Source organism: Serinus canaria, chromosome 3 (assembly GCF_022539315.1).
Source record: "Serinus canaria isolate serCan28SL12 chromosome 3, serCan2020, whole genome shotgun sequence".
Lineage (NCBI taxonomy): Eukaryota > Metazoa > Chordata > Aves > Passeriformes > Fringillidae > Serinus > Serinus canaria.
In genome coordinates, this window is record NC_066316.1 from 97860189 (window position 1) to 97878197 (window position 18009).

Here is an 18009-nt window from a genome sequence, read left to right on the forward strand (position 1 = left end):
TGAACAATAATTTGCCATGTTTATAAACTACTCTTGAAACAGGGCTTTTAGTTTGATCTGTTACTTAGCGGTCTATTAGTTTTGATGGACTTCTTTGAGTGTATCTAACAATGATCTAAATTAATTATGTGCTCAAGAAAAATAAGTTGTATAAGCAGTGGAATAAAGGATATTGAAACTGTCACTCTTTTACTAGTTTATTGGAGGAGAACCCAGTAGTAAAACACAGACTTCTCATTAGAATTATGTGCTTTTGCTATGATAGTGTTACAAATCTGACATGTAGCAATGAAGTCACAGCTATAAACTTGAAAGAGCCACTGCTAACCTGTTGAAATCATTAAAGTTTTCATCTTAAAACACCAGTCTGCATCTATGTATTTTTTCCTTAATATCTATGTTGCTTTTAAAATCAGTTTCACTTGTAGTGGATCATTAATTTGCTCTGTCTGTTAAATAAAATTTTAGCAAAGTAAGTGCTGTGTTGCATTGTCACTTTCTTGATTGCTTCCTGGAGTGAAAATATTTTATGTTGTGAAGAGTGCAGCAATATTTAATCAAATATGCATGTAACTGTGATTTCTTAGAATTTATTTTTTAAATCTCGAATTATTTTTATAAGAACTGGAATACTTGGCATAGACAGCATTACCTCTGCCAATACAAAATGCATGTACTGCAGAAAAGTGTAGCATATTCTATAAGCTAGCTTATAGAATATGCATAATGCTTGGCAAACAGAGGGGTTTTCCTTTAGTAAAAAGATTGCATCAGACATAAAATTATGTGGCTTCAAGAAATCACAATTATTTTATATGGAGCTTTTGCTGTTCTTCAAGTGAATCTTACTTGTTCTGGGCCTTCACAAAGTGTGATGAGAATGAGGAAAATTTATGTGGCAATGGATTGTGGCAGTCCCGAATCTAATTGGGGATTTTGCATGTTAGAATAAGCTATGATGGAAATAAAGAGGTGGATCAGTCAAAGATTAATTTTAAAAACTTAACTATTTTGAAGTTTATGGCATGACATAATAATATGCATGTCTTACATTGGCAACTTTTTAAGCAGAAAATTCAAAGTAAAGTTTCATAACAGCTGGCTTTTTGCTTTTCTTTTTAAGTTTCTTTCAGGATGGGTTAAAAGCAGTTGAAAGTCTCAAACCTTCAATTGAGATGCTCTCGACAGATCTTTATACAGTGAGTAGCAACATTTCATGTTTGGTAAATTTAGTTTTCTACAGTAGAAGCATGATTATTTTGGTTCAGGTTGGTTGGCTGCTTTAATAGTCATCATTTAAGGTTTAGAGTAGATTGTTGGTAAAGTATTTTTTTAATACGACATTCAGAAGTCTTAGTTTCAGTTCAGGACCCCACTGTGTAAAATGTTATAAAACACCTTTGCTCAAAAGTATTTATTAAGTAGAAAATAACATGTGGTTTCAAATGGAACACAAGGAGGCAAGAGCATTGTGAGGCAATATAAAACCTTAACCCAGCAATATCCCAACCATTATAAAATTTTCTGAAAATACAAGGAAAAATGAACTGATCACATTATATTTTCTTGTTGCTTTCATTCTCACTGAGTATTTCTCAAAAAATGAACCAATTAAGCAGCAAATTTGAAAGACCTGCATCGAAAGTTAAAAAAATGTTAATTTTAACCTGTGTTTTTCTTCATTCAAGATAAAACAAGCACAAGATGAAGAACGGAGACAATTAACACAGCTCAGAGATATTTTAAAATCAGCACTCCAAGTTGATCAGAAAGAGGTGAGCATATAAGGTGGTTTAACTTTGGAATACCTATTTAATTACTTGTAATGTAATGTTAATATTAAAAATAAAGTTATTTTTACTTTTATCAGACATTTAATTCCTTTTGTTAATTCATTTTTGTTTTGAGGCTGATATTGAATGTTTCTGAGGAAGGCATTTTTTATAAAAATAAATGCCCTCTAAAAATATGAGACTTACTGAAAAATAATTTATTTTCATTACCAGTGTTATAAAATATTTCAGATGCTGCACTGTTGCTCAAACTGAGAATGAAAAAACTTGGGCAGTATCAAGAAGACCACATAGAACCTTATCCCACAATATTATTCCAAACCGTATAATGATTATGTAAAACTGAACTTCACAACAAAATCCCAAAACACCTCTGTCATCATCTGCAAAAAATGACAATCAAAGTTTGGTACTCAGCTGCAAAATGCCAGTGTTCAGATGTGCAAGAACTGGGTCAGTTTGGCAATCCAATAACTATTTTTTGAGTTCCAGTTTTGATTGCCATTAGACTTAATGAATTCTGGAGTAGTCTCAAACTCTTATCTGGAAGTAAGCATCTTTTGTATAATGTAATCCTAAATACTGGGTCTACTTGTGTTTCAGATTGCTAGTGCCTCCTCTTCATATAAATAAATGCCAGCTAGCTTCCTTTGTGTGGCTGCTGGGCCATGAGTAAGTGATGAATGAACCACCCCCCCACTTTTCAGATTCTCTTTCTGAGAGGGATCACAATGAAATAGTTTAGTCTACAGAGCTCAGACTTCCTTGATCTTTTCCGGTCTTGCTTTGATCCTCCCATAAAAGTTATGGTGACTCCTAGCTCTTACTGGTGACAGATGGTGGTTGTTGAGCAATGTAATTTAGTGAAAGGTGTCCTTGCCCACAGCTGGAGGCTGGACTTGATGATCTTTAAAGACCCCTCCCAACCCAATCCATGTGATTCTGTGACTTGCTGACAGGCATTTGGAATGCTCTCAAACACTCCTCACTTTGTTACCTTGGGAAGTTTGTGATAATGACAGTTGTGTACAAAGTCCCACAAGATCAGCAGGCACTTCCTTAGATTCTGCCTGGCATTCAGGACTCACTGATTTGCCAAAAACTTCCAAATTTGAGCTTGGCAGAATGAGACACTAGGGAACCTCATGGAAGTGGTGACTGCTTTGGGTTAGCCTTGGATTGCCCACTCCCAAGAATGAGGCTTTGTTCTTTAGGGTGTGTTAGCAGGTGTCCTCTTTTAGTTGGGTCTATGGCTTTCATGGTTGCTGGGAATGTCTATCAGTGATACTGATATTAAATATATATGGAATATGTGACAAGTACACATTTTTTCACATACTCAAAAATTAATAATACACATACATTTATTATTTCTACTGAGTTTGTGACATTTAAATATACAAGTATAAAAAGTGCTTTATGCTGTAGTCATTATTTAGAAATTCTTCAAATTTAGATATAGATGCTTACCTGCAGAACATGAGAATTACTGAAATTATTTTTAAAGCTTTTTGAAAACGTCAATTAATCAGTGGGATGCCAAAGAGTTCTTATATAATTTGCTGTACAACCCACTAATATTATTCTTGTTGTACTGTAATTTTCTTTACTATAACTGATTTCTTTTTCCTTCCTGAAATGCATTTACATTTTGTGACCGAAGTCTAGGAGAGTAAGTGTTACTATGTTTTAATGAAAATAATGGCATGATTTGCATTCAGATTTCAAGAAACTGGATTTTTCCTCTGAGATTTTGTCTGTTGGCATGAAAAGACTGGTTCTTTCTCCTCCTTGGTGTATTTTATTACCCAAAAAAAAAGAAAAATATTATAAAAAAATTTATCATACTCTTCTTGGGAAAGAAAATTGTAAGACAAATTGGTGATTTCCTTTGTACTTTCTTTTGGAAATTAAATCCAGTTGCTTGATTTGATGTTCTTGCAAGATTTTGAAAATATATGTAATTTTAATTAAAATGTTCTTCATGTATGAAATGACAGAATGTTGACAAACATTGTTCCTCTTATGTTTAAAAAATTTAACACACACAAGCCCTTTTAGTGAACCTTTTTTTTTGTGGTGCCTATAGTTTTGTTGTGCATAGTTGCTTCCTACACACAACTTTGTCAAACCTGGTTTGTATTGAAACTTTTTTTTTAAATGTCATTTTTTGTACACCTTCATAATTTTTAATTTTTAAGCTTTTATTTTTCAAATGTAAAAGTTGTGCAAGTTTCAGAGTCAACCTTAGAGTTGTATGGCCTTAACTGTTCTTGTTCCCATGACCTTGGGTGAGGTCACCTCCTGTGACTGTAGTGTTTAGACTCATTTCTGCTTCTTTGTTAGAACCTATAATCTATTTAGACCACTGCAAAACAGGATAAGTGTTGTGTTTCTTGACAAAAATTATGGTAGTTTTGCTCTAGGAGAGGCTTCCTGCAGGGGGTTCTGATAGATACATCTTTTGGAGATTTTGTAGGGCTGTAATAGGGGTAGGGATGAATCTCTGGAACATCCTACTGGCAATTATCCTGAAAATGTCAGAGATGCTCAGGCTCTGGAAAAGCTATAAGTGCTTTTTTTGGCAGCTTTACGCACAGGAATGGTCTAAAGAGTCTGAAAATCCCGCTCCATGGGAGCTGTGGAATGGCTAGCCAAAATTTGTTGTGTATAGGTTGAAGCACCTTGAAGGAAAAGTTCTGTTATGTTCATGTAGTGGAATTGGCAAATAAGATCTCAGAATATCTCTTAACAGTAGTCACAAACCGTCTTTAGAGAATACTGTTTTCACATTTCTTTCATTTTTAGCTCTGCTGTTCAGCTTGACTTAAAAGTTAGTATATCTTCCTAGACTTTGGAAGAAAGAATTTCAAACCTTTCTATGGTCAGTGAAGTGATTCACTAAGAACATGTTGCAAATATTAAATGACTCACTTCTTTTTATAGGCCTACCTACATTTCTAAGTTGATAAAGTGGTCAAAGTTCAGTTCCTTAGACTTGTGTACTTCAGCCTGTTCTGATTTTGTTATGTTCAAGATACACTTGAAATGACAATACTCTGCACTAGGTGTGTGTCCTCTAGCCTGCAGTAATCCATTTCCTCCCATAGGTAATGTACATTGTTTTTGCTCCTCAAATGAAGCTTTTGGGTCTGACCCTGTTATCTGTGATTTCTATCCTAGTTTTGTGTAGTATGCAAACCAGAAATAAGGGACGATCCTTGTGGTGCCTGCTTATGGAAAAGGCATGCTGAAAGGAAGGATGTTAATTGTGGTGGTAATTTGTGGGGTGGTTACTGTCTCTTAGAAGCTGGATCAAAATCATGAATTCTTGTCAGATGACTGTGGAAAACCATCATTTGGCAATCACATTGGACAGTATTGATCTGGACATAACCTGAACTGGGAATTTAAAATGAACAATATGTTTGTCCTTAAGATCTTTTCATGAAATAGTATTACATTTTTTAGATCCTGTTCAGAGTCATGAATGTGTGGAAATACACGTCAGCTGCTGCAGCTTCCTCTCCTGCTGAAATGAGGCAGGAAGCTTGTATTATTGGTTTGCCAGTTTGGCCAAACACAGCAGCTGAGCATAAACAGATGAAGGGAGGTAGCTGAAATGAGGCAGAAAATAATGCACAAAAAGTAGCAGCACAGACTGATGGGAATGATACTATGAGCAGGTGTTGGAGGTCATCAGTAATCTTCACATAATTGAGGATGGGGAGAACTGAAATTAATTTCCTGTCAGGCCTCTAATCTTGTGAATAGAGTTCCTTTACTGGCTAATGGGAGGAAGAGATCAAGGCATTGGTAAGGCACAATAGGCAGTGTCAGATCAGATTTTCTTAAAAAGTCAGTAAATGTATGCATGCAGCAGTTTTTAATGAGTGACAAGAATATTTTAAAAATGCTCTGGCTTTATGTTGTGCAGAGTGCAAAACCAAATAATTATAAGTAAACCAACTAGAAAGGTACGATAAAGAGATTGACAAAGAATCTCTCTAGATTTAAACCAGGCACAGACAACTAAGTGGTAGTTCTTTAGGCCTTTTAAAAGGCTCAGATAATGTTGTCACCTGGTATGGCTTCCTGGATCATGTGGTGAGAGGCAGGGAGAGGGCACAGGTTGCTTCTCTTGAAGAGGAGCACCAAGGAGTGCTGCAGCCGGTGCAGACCTCAGCTCATGACTCTCAGGACCACTGAGCTCCTGCAGTGTATTCAGGATGAGCCTGAAATCCTGCAGCTTGGAGGTGAGGAGTCCTAAGCACTCTGAACAGAGGTGTAGGTGGGAGCTCTGTCCCTACCATCATGTTTAGAATAGTTCATAGTCATATGAGTGAGCTGCTTTGTTTTTCTTTACTATACTTGTATTATATGCCATATATAGCACAAGAATAATTATGTACATAGAGCAATGATAGTAGAAATGAAAAAGATGAAAATTTGTAGTAATAGTCACTGTTACCTGTGTATTTAAAAGTCCATTCTGTCACATTACTGCTGCTAATATGGTGTGACACATCAGATTCATCATTTTCAGGTTCTTATTTTTTAAGAAGTTGGACTCTTTCAGCAGTGGGTCCTGCCTCTAGGTAGTTCTGAGAGCAATGAGAAGGGTTCAATTAATCCATGTCTCTTCTTGTCTCAGAATTCTACTTTCTTCCAGATATTTTGCTTTAAATTACTCTTTTTTGGAAATGACTTTTCAGTTTTCCTGCATGACTCCTGAACTATGTTTCCAGGAGGACTCTTCTGCTTTTCAAATTGATGTATGTAGTTAGCATTTCTTCAAATTGATGTATGTAATTATTTTTTCAGTGGAAGAGTACACTAGGAATTGCAGGTAATAATAGTATTTAGTGTTTGTATCTTGCTGTGTTAACATGAGTTGGAAAGGCCACTGCTCAATTAAGTTTTGGGTTAAAACCCCTATATATTAAGGCCAAGAGTAAATATAAATAAAGGTAAGTAAAAAGATTTTGGCAGGTGCTAATAATGGATGCTTCTCAAATTTTTTTGTGCCCTCTGAAAAAATAAATGGATCTTATTCTCTTTCATTGAGGAGGAAAATTGTCCTTTAGCCTGTTGGATGAGAGCAGGAAGGAAAAGCTCTGTAACTCATTAATGGGGAAGTAGTTTGGTTGAAAGAGTGGAATGCATCACAGATTGCTGTTAATTATTTCAGGATTCTCAGATTCGCCAGAGTACAGCTTACAGTTTACATCAGCCTCAGGGAAACAAAGAGCATGGCACTGAGCGCAGTGGCAGTCTGTACAAAAAAAGTGATGGGTAAGTACTGCTGCAGTTTACTGGGAGAAATATTAGGTCCTAAGAGCTCAAGAAATGCAATACAAAATATGTTTAAAACTGTCACCTTTCTTTTTTCTCTTTAAACTAGAATCAGAAAAGTGTGGCAGAAAAGGAAGTGCTCAGTTAAAAATGGTTTTCTTACAATTTCCCATGGTACAGTAAGTATTTGTTTGCAGTGTTTTATGTACATGGTTGCTAATACAGAAAGGCAAGCTATGCTGGTCTATATTTATGATTTAGAATTAGCTAGATTCCTGATGCAGTGTTTTGAATATGAGGGATATATTTTTTAAGGCAGCCTTTTAGAAATATATCAAGATATACGCAGTATCTAAAAACACAGCTATTTTAATGTTCATGACTGTTAATGGGAAAAAAAGGCTTTTTTAGTGACTCAGTTCTTGTAAATGTACATATTTTACCAGGCTATCTAAAATACAAACTCTAACTTTTTTTTTTTTTTAAGGTATGGTTGGGCACTAAGCCATTTTTTAGATATGAGTTAAACAACTTTTGATATTTGCAAGAATAAACTGAGAGTATGCTGAATTGCATTTCTCCCCCAGATTTGCTGCTGTATGGTAGTCTGTTAGCTCCTTAGCATCTTAGCAGTAGCTGTTGGGGAAAATCAAGTCTAAAAACAACTTCTACCAGAATGACAAGAAATAGAGAATTACAAATTCCTCTTTATTACTGCAACCAATATTTGAACATGTTAACTATAACTATTAAACATTTATTAAAATTTTAAAACTTTATGCTTTCATGGTTTGGACTTTTTGCACTTTGCCTTCAACTTGGTTGTGCTTTCCTGTAACATTTTTTATATTGTTTTCTCAAAACTTTTAGGAAAGTTTCTTGTGGCAAAAAATAACTCAGTGTCAGTATTTCCCATTCTTGGTCTAATAAACAGTCCTGTTTCTTGTTCCTGTTATGAACTGTTCTGTTCTTCATCCTGTTATGCCTGTTGCTATGACTACAAGTTGACCCTGGCAGCAAAAATGAATCAATCTCTCATTTGTGCATCTAAGCAGAAGCTGCTGCCTTCAGAATTGATAATCAGGAGTTAAGGAGGAGTGTAAAGGCAGGCCTGCAAAGCAGAATCCTTACTATGGCTTTGGCATTGTCCACTTGTTTATGCCTCTTCTCATTTGGGTGTGTAGGAGTGTGTCTTTCTCAGAGGGAAGTCTGTTGGTGTATTCTATGCTGGTGTTTCCATGTGCTGTGATTGTGCCTGATGTTGGACATTCTGTACTGGTACCAGTAGGAATGTAGTTGGGGGAGGTCAGAGCTGGAAGAGGCTGCAAAATCCACTTGTGGAGCAGAATTTGAAAACTTTCACTTGCAAGTACACTTACTGAGTCTATCAATATACTGTTTTCTTCTCTTTTTTTAAGCTGTCTACTGGATGATCTGACATTTTTAGAAACAGTATGTTCCCACTGAAGTCAGTGGAGCCATAGCTGGAAATCAATCCTAAGTGAAATATTCAAATGTGAATTTAGATAGGTGCATTTCATAGGTTTGGTCTCGATGTTTTTGTATTACAACATTAGAAAAGTCCCTTCTTGTTTTAAAATATACTCCTAGAAGGTGTTTTCACTTATTTGTTCACTTCCCCCTTATATATTGATGACAGCTTTATGTAAAAAATTAATTAATGTTTCACAGACACTGAAACAGGTAGGAGTCATTTTTGTTAGTTAAATTTTTTCTAGGCTGCTCTGAATGTCTTCTGGGAATGTCCAAGCTTCTCAGGGTTGATATCTCCTGGTCTCTGAAATAAGATGTATTCTCTCATCCCAGAAATTCATCAAAATCTCAGAAATTCAATTGTCAATTTTGCTTTCTTTATCAAATACAAATTTGTAAATACTTCTCCTTTAAGGTCTAAGTATTCCTCATGGATTTATCTTCTTTGGTCATGTAGCCTCTCTTTACTAGGGACTACTTTGTCAGTCTCTAGAACAGCTATCTTCAAGCAATTGCAGGCTCTTAAACTGGCCTGTCAAGTGCTTTCCTGATGGATGGAGAGAATATATTTGGTTCTCTGCCAGTCACCCAGCTGTGACCCTGTATGTGCCTGCCTGCATTGGCATATGTGCAGAAGTTATACTTTAGACTAGTAAAAGCTTCAAAGAAATCAGCATTCGTACATTTAACATACATGGATGAAAAAACAATGATAGAAGAAGATTGAAACATGTAATTAGGAATTCCTAAGTCCTTTCCAGATTAAGTCACAAGGCAGAAAGACTTCAGAAACATCAGATTCCTCAAAGCTGGATTTGTGTTTAAAGTTTTGCTGGTTGTTTGCAAAAGAAAGAATATAAGAGACTCCTTATCAAATATTTTTTTGTTGTTCTTTCTTTACTACTGAAAACCTTACCATGATGATTAAAAGGACAATCTGAGGGCAAAACAATCTCATTCCAGAAGAAATGCATGATGAAATCAACCAGCCAGTCTGTTAGTGGACATATTTGGTCATGCCTTTTGTAAAATCAGCTCTATGTCTCCTGTATTGTCTCAGAGGCCTAACTTTTTGATTCTTACATTGCTGTTTGTTGCTAGAGCAGTTTATAACTCAGTTTTGATGGATAGAGGGTTGCCATTTTTGCAGGAAGGAACATGAATTGATGATCAGGTCTGTGTATGGCATGAAAGGTGGCAGCACTTTTCAGGGTGTTGGCATGTTAGCATGGGTGTCCAAAACTCAGCAGTAGTCTGAAACTTAATCCAAGACTCAATCAGGAAAGTGAATCTCAGAGGTTCAAACAAGTAGTGTAATGTTAGTTACATTTGTTAGTGTTTTCCATGTCTAGTGTCTTCTAATCCTGCCAAGAGTCTGAATCAGTGTGGCTAAGGAGCTCACACAATCTTACCTCCCTTTGTCTTTAAGCTTCAGCTTCTCCTGAGACAGCACCTGCCATGTGATGGAAGTCTGTTGTCCACAAGCAGCGGGCACAGGCTGGGGAGGCTGCTGGAGAAAACCTGTTAGTCAGCTGCAGGATGGAAGCGTGAATGAGGCACTATCTGCTATGTGCACAGGGATTTTAATACCCTTGTTAATGCTGACTTCAGTTTAGGAGTTTTTCAGATAAAAGCTCAAGAATATGTATGGATTCCAAGATCAGCATATTTGCCCAGGATATGTTATTGGTGTTGCAGCCATTTCTTTGGGTTGCCCGATTGTGATACTGAGTTCTTCTGCTGCATTCTCCAGTCCCGAGGGACAAGTCCTGTGGGCATTGCTCCTTCAGACCCCTCTAAAGCATTTTACTCCATTCATTTACAGCTTCATTTTTCACAAGTTGGAGAAAACTAATTAGGTCCCAAATGCACTTCAGATCCAAAGTCTTGGGGCGAGGGAATTTTCTCTTAAACATGAATTGCATTTTTACATTCTCATAGAGCCTGTGGGAAAGGTGTATATGAGTTGCCCAGTGTCTATAAAATTAAAAATTTAGAAATATTTTTATATATTTATATATAATTTATAACTAAATAATTAAAACTCTATGCATTTTTACTACTGAAAGGAAAGCTGGAATTGGAAAAGCTATTTATTAGGCAGAGAATACAATGTGATTGTCAATAAATTGTCATCTTGCTGCCTCCAAAACCTCTCTTGGGTATAATTTGTTTTACATTGCCCAGCAAGTGACCTGCACATTTATTATTTCAAAACTTGCATGACTTTGTTTTGTCTGCTGCTTATGCTGGGCAAAGCCTGAGCCTACTATTTTTCAAGGACACCATGCCTTTTTTTTTTTTCCCCTAACAGGATAAAAATACATAATTGTTTCCTTTCTTATGTTTGTCCATGGTTTTGATTTTTTTTTTAACTGTTCTGCAGATATAATGATACTATTCTTTTTTGGCCAGCTATATTGTTTTATCAGATTGTTTCAAGGGAATCTGTAATCTTTTGACTTGTTGTCCCTTGTTTTTTTGAATTAAATGTTTTCTTCAATAAATTTAGATGAGATTGTGAGAATATCTACATTTCTAATGATTCATTGCAAGTTAATAACGTTATGTGTTAGTACAGGTTGGTAATAGTTTTGTTTAGATATTTAAATCTTATTTTAGCAACTTAGTCTGTAAATGTTGTTAGAACGCAACAGTAAGTGTGGTAATGAGTTTGTGAATGTTGCTGTCCCTATAATAGTTCTTTCCTAATGGTTTAATGATTTTTTTAGATATTATTGTCTAGAGCAAAGGTTGACTAATTAAATCTGCTTTCTGATTTAATTATTCTAAAAGAAGAGTGAAACTAATTATCAATTGTAGGAACTGAAAGCCATTCCTCAAGTCAAGGTTGCAACAAATCTTTCTAGGTTCTACTCCAGCTCTGTAGTGCCGGTAGGTTAAGGGAAAGAAGAGTGCAGAGGTGCTGTTTGAAAAGTCTTTGTAGCCTTTATGAGACTTTCAAAATGCAGGCTCCTTGTGAATCTGGCTCTTAGTAGAACAATGTCACTTTCTGTTCAAAAAGGAATGAAATAGCTGAGAGGAACTTGTCTAGAAAATATATGTCATTATAAAATATACGTTATTTCACTAAATTTATTTAGAAATCAGCTCACTTTATTTTTACATACGTTTGCTGCAAGACTTTTCTGTGAAAACTTATTTTCCTTCACTTAGTTCCCTTTACTGATTTAAAAATTCAGCACTTGTTCTTAATTGGTTATTTGGGGACCCCCTTAAAGGCATTAGCAGAAGTCAAAATCATTAATTATTGAAAACTAAACAAGTAATTTTTAAAACTAAATGTCTGAGTGTTAGGGGATTAAATATAAAGATGAACCTGTCTCTTTGTCATACATAGTTCCTTCAGGTAAGTGTTCCTGTTTAGAGGTAATTAAAGAGATTCTACCCTTCTTCCTTTCAAAATTCTAGTGTCTATCCAGTTACCAGTAAGCAAAGTCATCAAATAAAAGTAGCTTATGAACCATTATGTGGAAAAAAACATGAATGAAAACCTGGAGACCTTAAAAATTTAAAAGCCATTTGTCAAGTCATTTTGGCCAGTGGGACATTATCCTGTGCTTTCAATCTGCAGTTTTCAGTCAGTGTGGTGTACTAAAATGTGTATGTTTTATCTTCAAATAGGCTAACCGACCTCCAGCAAAGCTCAATCTGTTAACCTGCCAAGTGAAAACAAACCCAGAGGAGAAAAAGTGTTTTGACCTCATATCACGTAGGTTTGTTGTTCAGGTCTTTTTACTTGCAACTCATAGCAGAATTTTGCATTATTTCTGTAGATGTGTCAATAATCCACTAGAACATTTTTGCCATTGTAGAATGCTTCCCTTTATAAAATGCCCTTCCTATGACAATTTGACCTTTCAGTTATTTTAGCATAATGCAACTAACTGTGCCTGTTTCTTTGGAAAACCATTTGTATTTAAAAGCTGTCTTCACTTCTTTTTTCTGTTTAATTTTTTGCTGTCTTACAGCACAGTAACTGTTTTTTTGCTATGACATCACTCTTCATACTAAAAATATCCTAGCTCATCGTCTTGAAAAGTTAAAACTTGTGCACAAGATCAAAAGGTGCTTGTTAAACTTTTAAAAATTTAGGTCAGGTGGTTGCTATGCAACTGTGAAGAAAATACTAAAAATATTTTTTGGTTTTATTATCTCATAATAGATAAAAAGGTGGGATAAAGAATCTACATGTTTAACCCACCAAAACAGAATAATTTTTGGATCAGAATGAGATGATATGATATTGTGTAGTAGAATGTTTCCTTTCTAACTAGGATATTTTACTGAAATATGTATCTCAAATTAGCTGGGGAGAAGAATATAAATGTATTCCTCATTTGTTCCTTTATTGAAGCATAAAGTTCTTCTACATTTGTAAATGTAAGCGGTGCTGCTTATGTGAATGGACTTGAATGCTTGTGTGTAACATAGAGCTGATTTATTTCTGCTCAAACAGCTGGGCTTCCCTGTTAAATTTTGCACTTTCTTTCTTTGTTGATGACCGTGTCATGTTCTGCCCAGTGTCAGCTTATTGCAATGTTACCACACACTTGAAAAGGCATAACTGGCTTCTTAGACTTTTCCAGATTACTTTTTCACTTTGTTTTACTGTAGAGTTAAAAAAAATTCCTTGTTCTTACAAAATGGAAATTGCTGTATTATGACAAGAAAAACATTTCTTAATGTAGCACTTTCCTTTCTGTTCTTTCATATATCTTCACTGTCTTAATATTTTCCATGCTTGAAGCTATCTTTTAATACCTTTTAGCCTGACTATTTTTCAAACTTTAGAAATTTTCACATTAGAATATATTTGCCTGTAGTTTTACCTCTGTTGTTCTCATCAACTATTCTCACTCCAGCTCAGTCATTAAACCATATCATATCTTATTCTTCATAGACTTACAATGTATTATGCTTTTTTCTTTAGTAGTGCACTATAATAGCAATGCTTAGAATTAGAAAAGTAGTAGTAAATTACAAATTGTGACCTTGGTTTAATTGAAACAGATTGGGGCTCATGCTGGTTGTAGTTTGGATTTTGCAAATTTCTTTTTAAGTTTGTGATTATTGGGTTTTAAGAGCTTATTTGAACTCTTAGAGTCTTTCTTACACACACAGATAAACTCAAATATGGACTCTATATTTTACTCCCCTCCCTCCCAGCAGAAGTTTATATTTGTGATGGTGGAGGTTTTATCCAGAACATGGAGCATTTCCTTTGCTCTCCTGCTGCTTGTGTGATAAAAGCACAGCACTGAAGAAAGAAACTTTTTTTTCTGTTTAAAATGCAGCAAGCTGCCTTGTATAAACACAGAGGCAATCATACAGGAACTGTAGGCAGTAAGGTGAAACTTCTTAAATGGGCTTTTTGTCTGTAAACAGATGCCAGTGATGAGATCAGAAACCTCAGAAATCAATTAATTTTACATTTCATTGAGAGATTTCTGCAAGATAAGTTTTTCAATAACTTTTTTTTAATCCATATGTGAATTATTTATTGTGCAGACGACAGAACATACCACTTTCAAGCAGAGGATGAACAGGAATGTCAAATGTGAGTTACTTTGCTAATTTTATTGCTGACCCTGGTGATCTACTGAAACTTGCTTTGAACTTCAGAAGTGCCATAACACTTAATAGCAAAATATTGCTGCCATTTTAGATGGACATCTGTGCTACAAAACAGCAAAGAGGAAGCTTTAAATAATGCATTCAAAGGAGATGATAACACAGGAGAAAATAATATTGTCCAGGAACTGACAAAAGAAATTATATCTGAAGTCCAGAGGATGACTGGAAATGATGTTTGTTGTGACTGTGGAGCACAAGGTGACTCAATTAAGCATATTTCTAATTGGTAAAAATTCTTTGTCTCATGAGAAACTTTAAGCTAATGTTTTATACTTTCACTTTTACTCATTATTTCACAAAAATTATACACATAGTAGAATATGCTAACAATTTAATGGAAGTACTTTAGTAAGATTGATTTGCTATATGCTTATTATCAGAGGGGAGAAAGTTACCAAGAAGCTTATTTTCCTCCCATGTATTTTGCTAATTGTAGGTTTTGCATACTTAAATGAACCTGCATAAAATATGGGTTAATAATGTAAGATTTAGGTAAAATTGAGCAGCTATAAGTTACTTGAACATTTTCTTAAAACATCTTGTTTCTATTTTTTTCATCATGTTTGACTAAGTAGACAGGGAGTATGACTAAGGCTATACTCATTTTGAAAAGAATGCTCCTGCTGACTATGGCTTGCAGTGTTGGTTTTCTTCATCAATGAATTTCTACTTTAACGCTCTTCAAATTATTTTTAAAATCCTGCTGTTTCTTATGTTCTTTCATGTTGCAGGGGCACTGCAGGACTTACTGGTTTTTGGTGTAAAAGTGTAGCTGCAAACATCTGCTCAGATGCTGTATGCACTTTACAAATTGATAGTTACTTCCAGCAATAAATATTGTATAAGGAAGAGTCAAGCTTGCTGTCTTAAAAAAGAAGAGTGTAAATGGCAACTAACAAACTTTTATCAGACAAATTAAATGCTAAGCTGTCTAAATCTTCAGAAATGAATTATTTGGCTGGAAAATGAGGGACTAATGTAGTAAATGCAAAATACCAGGAGAAAAGACTGTTGAGGGCTATGAAAGGAGAGGGATGAGCCCTAGTATCTTTGAAGTAGTTGAGTGAGAATCTTGTAGTGTGGGCTGTGTGTGCACTTCTGAATCACTTCTGCTTCACTTGGTTGAAAGTCAATATTTGAAGTACAAAAGAACCACAGCCCTGTAAATATTGTTATGTTTAAGCTGCACCTGTATTCCCAGTTGAGAGTATGACACCATTATACTGGTGGTGGGAAAATGCAGTTCCTGAAAGTTGTTTGAAGAATGACAAACTGGAGTGGTTAACAGGTTCCCTTGGATAGCAATGTCTTTCACAGAAATAAAACAAAAATTCTCTTCACTTCTTTCAGCATTAAAAAAGATCCTGTTTTTTTTCCAGGTAGAGTAAATGTAAGGACATAAAATAACAACAACAAGAAAAAATTAATCTACAATCTTATTTTACAAAAATTTCACTTGTGTAATATTCATTTGCTAGATTAAATAATTGCATGAATAAATTTAATTCTGTGGGTGCATTCTGTTTCAGATCCTACCTGGCTTTCAACAAATTTGGGAATTTTAACTTGCATTGAATGCTCAGGAATCCATAGAGAACTTGGTGTTCATTATTCCAGAATGCAGTCACTTACATTAGATGTGCTGGGAACATCTGAACTTCTGGTAATCAAATGGCTTTTATTAACTTAAAAAATAGTACTGTAAAATACTTCTAATACAAGTATATTTTTTGTCACTTTAGCAAGACGTTCTCATCCTGAAGTTGTCTCTGGATAAACGCAATTTAGGAAAGCCTAATTTTTGAAGTTTATTGGAACCTTCTGGAACATAGGATCCTACTGTAAACTTTTTCTTATCTTAGAACTCAAATTAGTAGAGGCTTAATATTTTTTTGAGTTTTCAAATCTTTTTATCCTGAGTTGCTTTTAAAAGAATGCAGCTGTTTGACATATAAATGTGCTTCAGATTAAAAATTGGAGGACTTCACAAATACTTCACCCATTAATTATTTAGCATTATTTTAGAAGACAACTTTAATCTCCACAGGAAGAAAATGTATTCAGCTTTGCTACACAAAGAAGTTACTGCTCCATGACAGTTTGTATGTGTGTTCTTACTCAGCACAGAGTATTTGAAATTATTGTATGAACTGGTGTCTTGATGAATTATTCTTCAGTTATTTGTTCATGTACCAAATCCCAGGTGAACATTCACATCCAAAAAAAGTCCCTAATCTGTTATTGCTGACATAGCAGCAGGCCAAGGAATCAGAAATAAGAGGTCCCAGCTCCCATTTTCTCTTGTTATGTGTGTGGCTAATAACTGAACATGTTTATTAATTGAACTATGGGATTTTGTTTTTTTAACAGCTTGCAAAGAATATTGGGAATGCTGGATTTAATGAGATTATGGAATTCTGTCTTCCAGTTGATGAAGTGGTCAAACCTAATCCAAGCAGTGATATGTAAGTAAAGAGCTGCTACTTCTGAGAAAGGCAGGCATTTAATTTAATATTACTAAGGGGCTGTGCCATTATGGTTTGCACTGGCAGGCCATGGAAGATGTGTAATATCTTATTTATGGTCTTATGGCTGAGGAGTAAACCTTTCTTCTGATTCTTTGCATGTCTGTTTTATTGAGTTTTATCTGACTGTACCTACTCTAATAGAAAGGAATATCTTACCAGCTCTTCAAATCATGGCTTGTGGGAAAGAAACAAATTAACTGTGACTTGTTGGGAACCTTAAAGTCATACAAGGGTAGGGATTAAAACCAAAGCAAATAATTTTGTGCTATTTGAAAACAAAATAGAAATTGTAATAAAGTGCATATTTACTTGAAAGATACAGCGCAGCATTTAGAAACTACATCTAGGACTGAAGTCCGTGTGGAATGAAGACAGAACATTTAACTGAATTCCTCGAAAGCACTGAGCAGTGATGGCAGACATACAGCAAGGACAGCTGCCTACTTGGCTGGATACTGCTCATCATGAGAGAGCTAGTAAACAATGCAGAAACAAACCCAGAAGAATTGGCTCTAGATGAAGCTGATTTTACATTAGGTGTATTTTTAGCATTCTGACAAAACCAGTGTTAAACAAGGCAGTTTAGATAATTTTTGAATACTACTATCAATAATAATGCAGAGTATTAATATTAAGAATTTGAATTATTAATAACTTTACCATATGCTGAATCAATATAAAGAGAACGCCTCTAAAAATTTTTATCTAAAAATATAATTTCATTTCATACCTTTGCTTACCAAAATTGGAGCTATTTTATTGAAATGAGAACCTGAAGACTGTCAAATGCTTTATGAACTAGAGTTATCCATTGATTCAATTTATTATTATTTATTGGGGTTTTTTTTAACTTCTTGCCCATTACATAGTGTTTTGATGATGAGATATGACTTTGTCAATTGTCTTCTGTGCAATGCTGTGTTCATCCCAAGAGCTGGTGAGGAGTTATGCCTTTGGGAGGCAAGCAAGCTCCTGCCTTGCAGTGATGGGAAGAGGAGTAGATGTGTTACTGGGCATCTACAGCAGAAGTGATAACTCGTGCTGAGTCTGGTGGACTGAGTTTTCATCTTGGTTTAGAAATGTCACTAAAAGGTCCAACACATCCTCCCTGTTTCAGTTATGGTGAAGATTTAAAAAAACATACTCACTGCTGTAAATTCAAATTCAGGACCTGGATAGTCTGTGCAGAGGCATAAGATCATAAGATAGATTTTTTTTTTTTTTTTTTTAAATCCCGTGCC

At 35.1% G+C, this 18009-nt stretch overlaps 1 protein-coding gene across 3 annotated transcripts in view; it reads left to right on the forward strand.

Annotated features, from left to right (window-relative positions):
* ASAP2 (ArfGAP with SH3 domain, ankyrin repeat and PH domain 2) overlaps positions 1–18009 on the forward strand; it is an 83571-nt gene that overhangs the window by 43891 nt on the left and 21671 nt on the right. For all 3 annotated transcript variants that reach the window (XM_030235922.2, XM_018920650.3, XM_009095049.4), the window contains exons 8-16: positions 1124–1199; positions 1689–1775; positions 6985–7088; positions 7198–7267; positions 12228–12315; positions 14115–14163; positions 14272–14438; positions 15770–15903; positions 16611–16705. In XM_030235922.2, coding sequence (XP_030091782.1) covers positions 1124–1199; positions 1689–1775; positions 6985–7088; positions 7198–7267; positions 12228–12315; positions 14115–14163; positions 14272–14438; positions 15770–15903; positions 16611–16705 — 870 coding nt within the window. The remainder of the gene's footprint in view (positions 1–1123; positions 1200–1688; positions 1776–6984; positions 7089–7197; positions 7268–12227; positions 12316–14114; positions 14164–14271; positions 14439–15769; positions 15904–16610; positions 16706–18009) is intronic.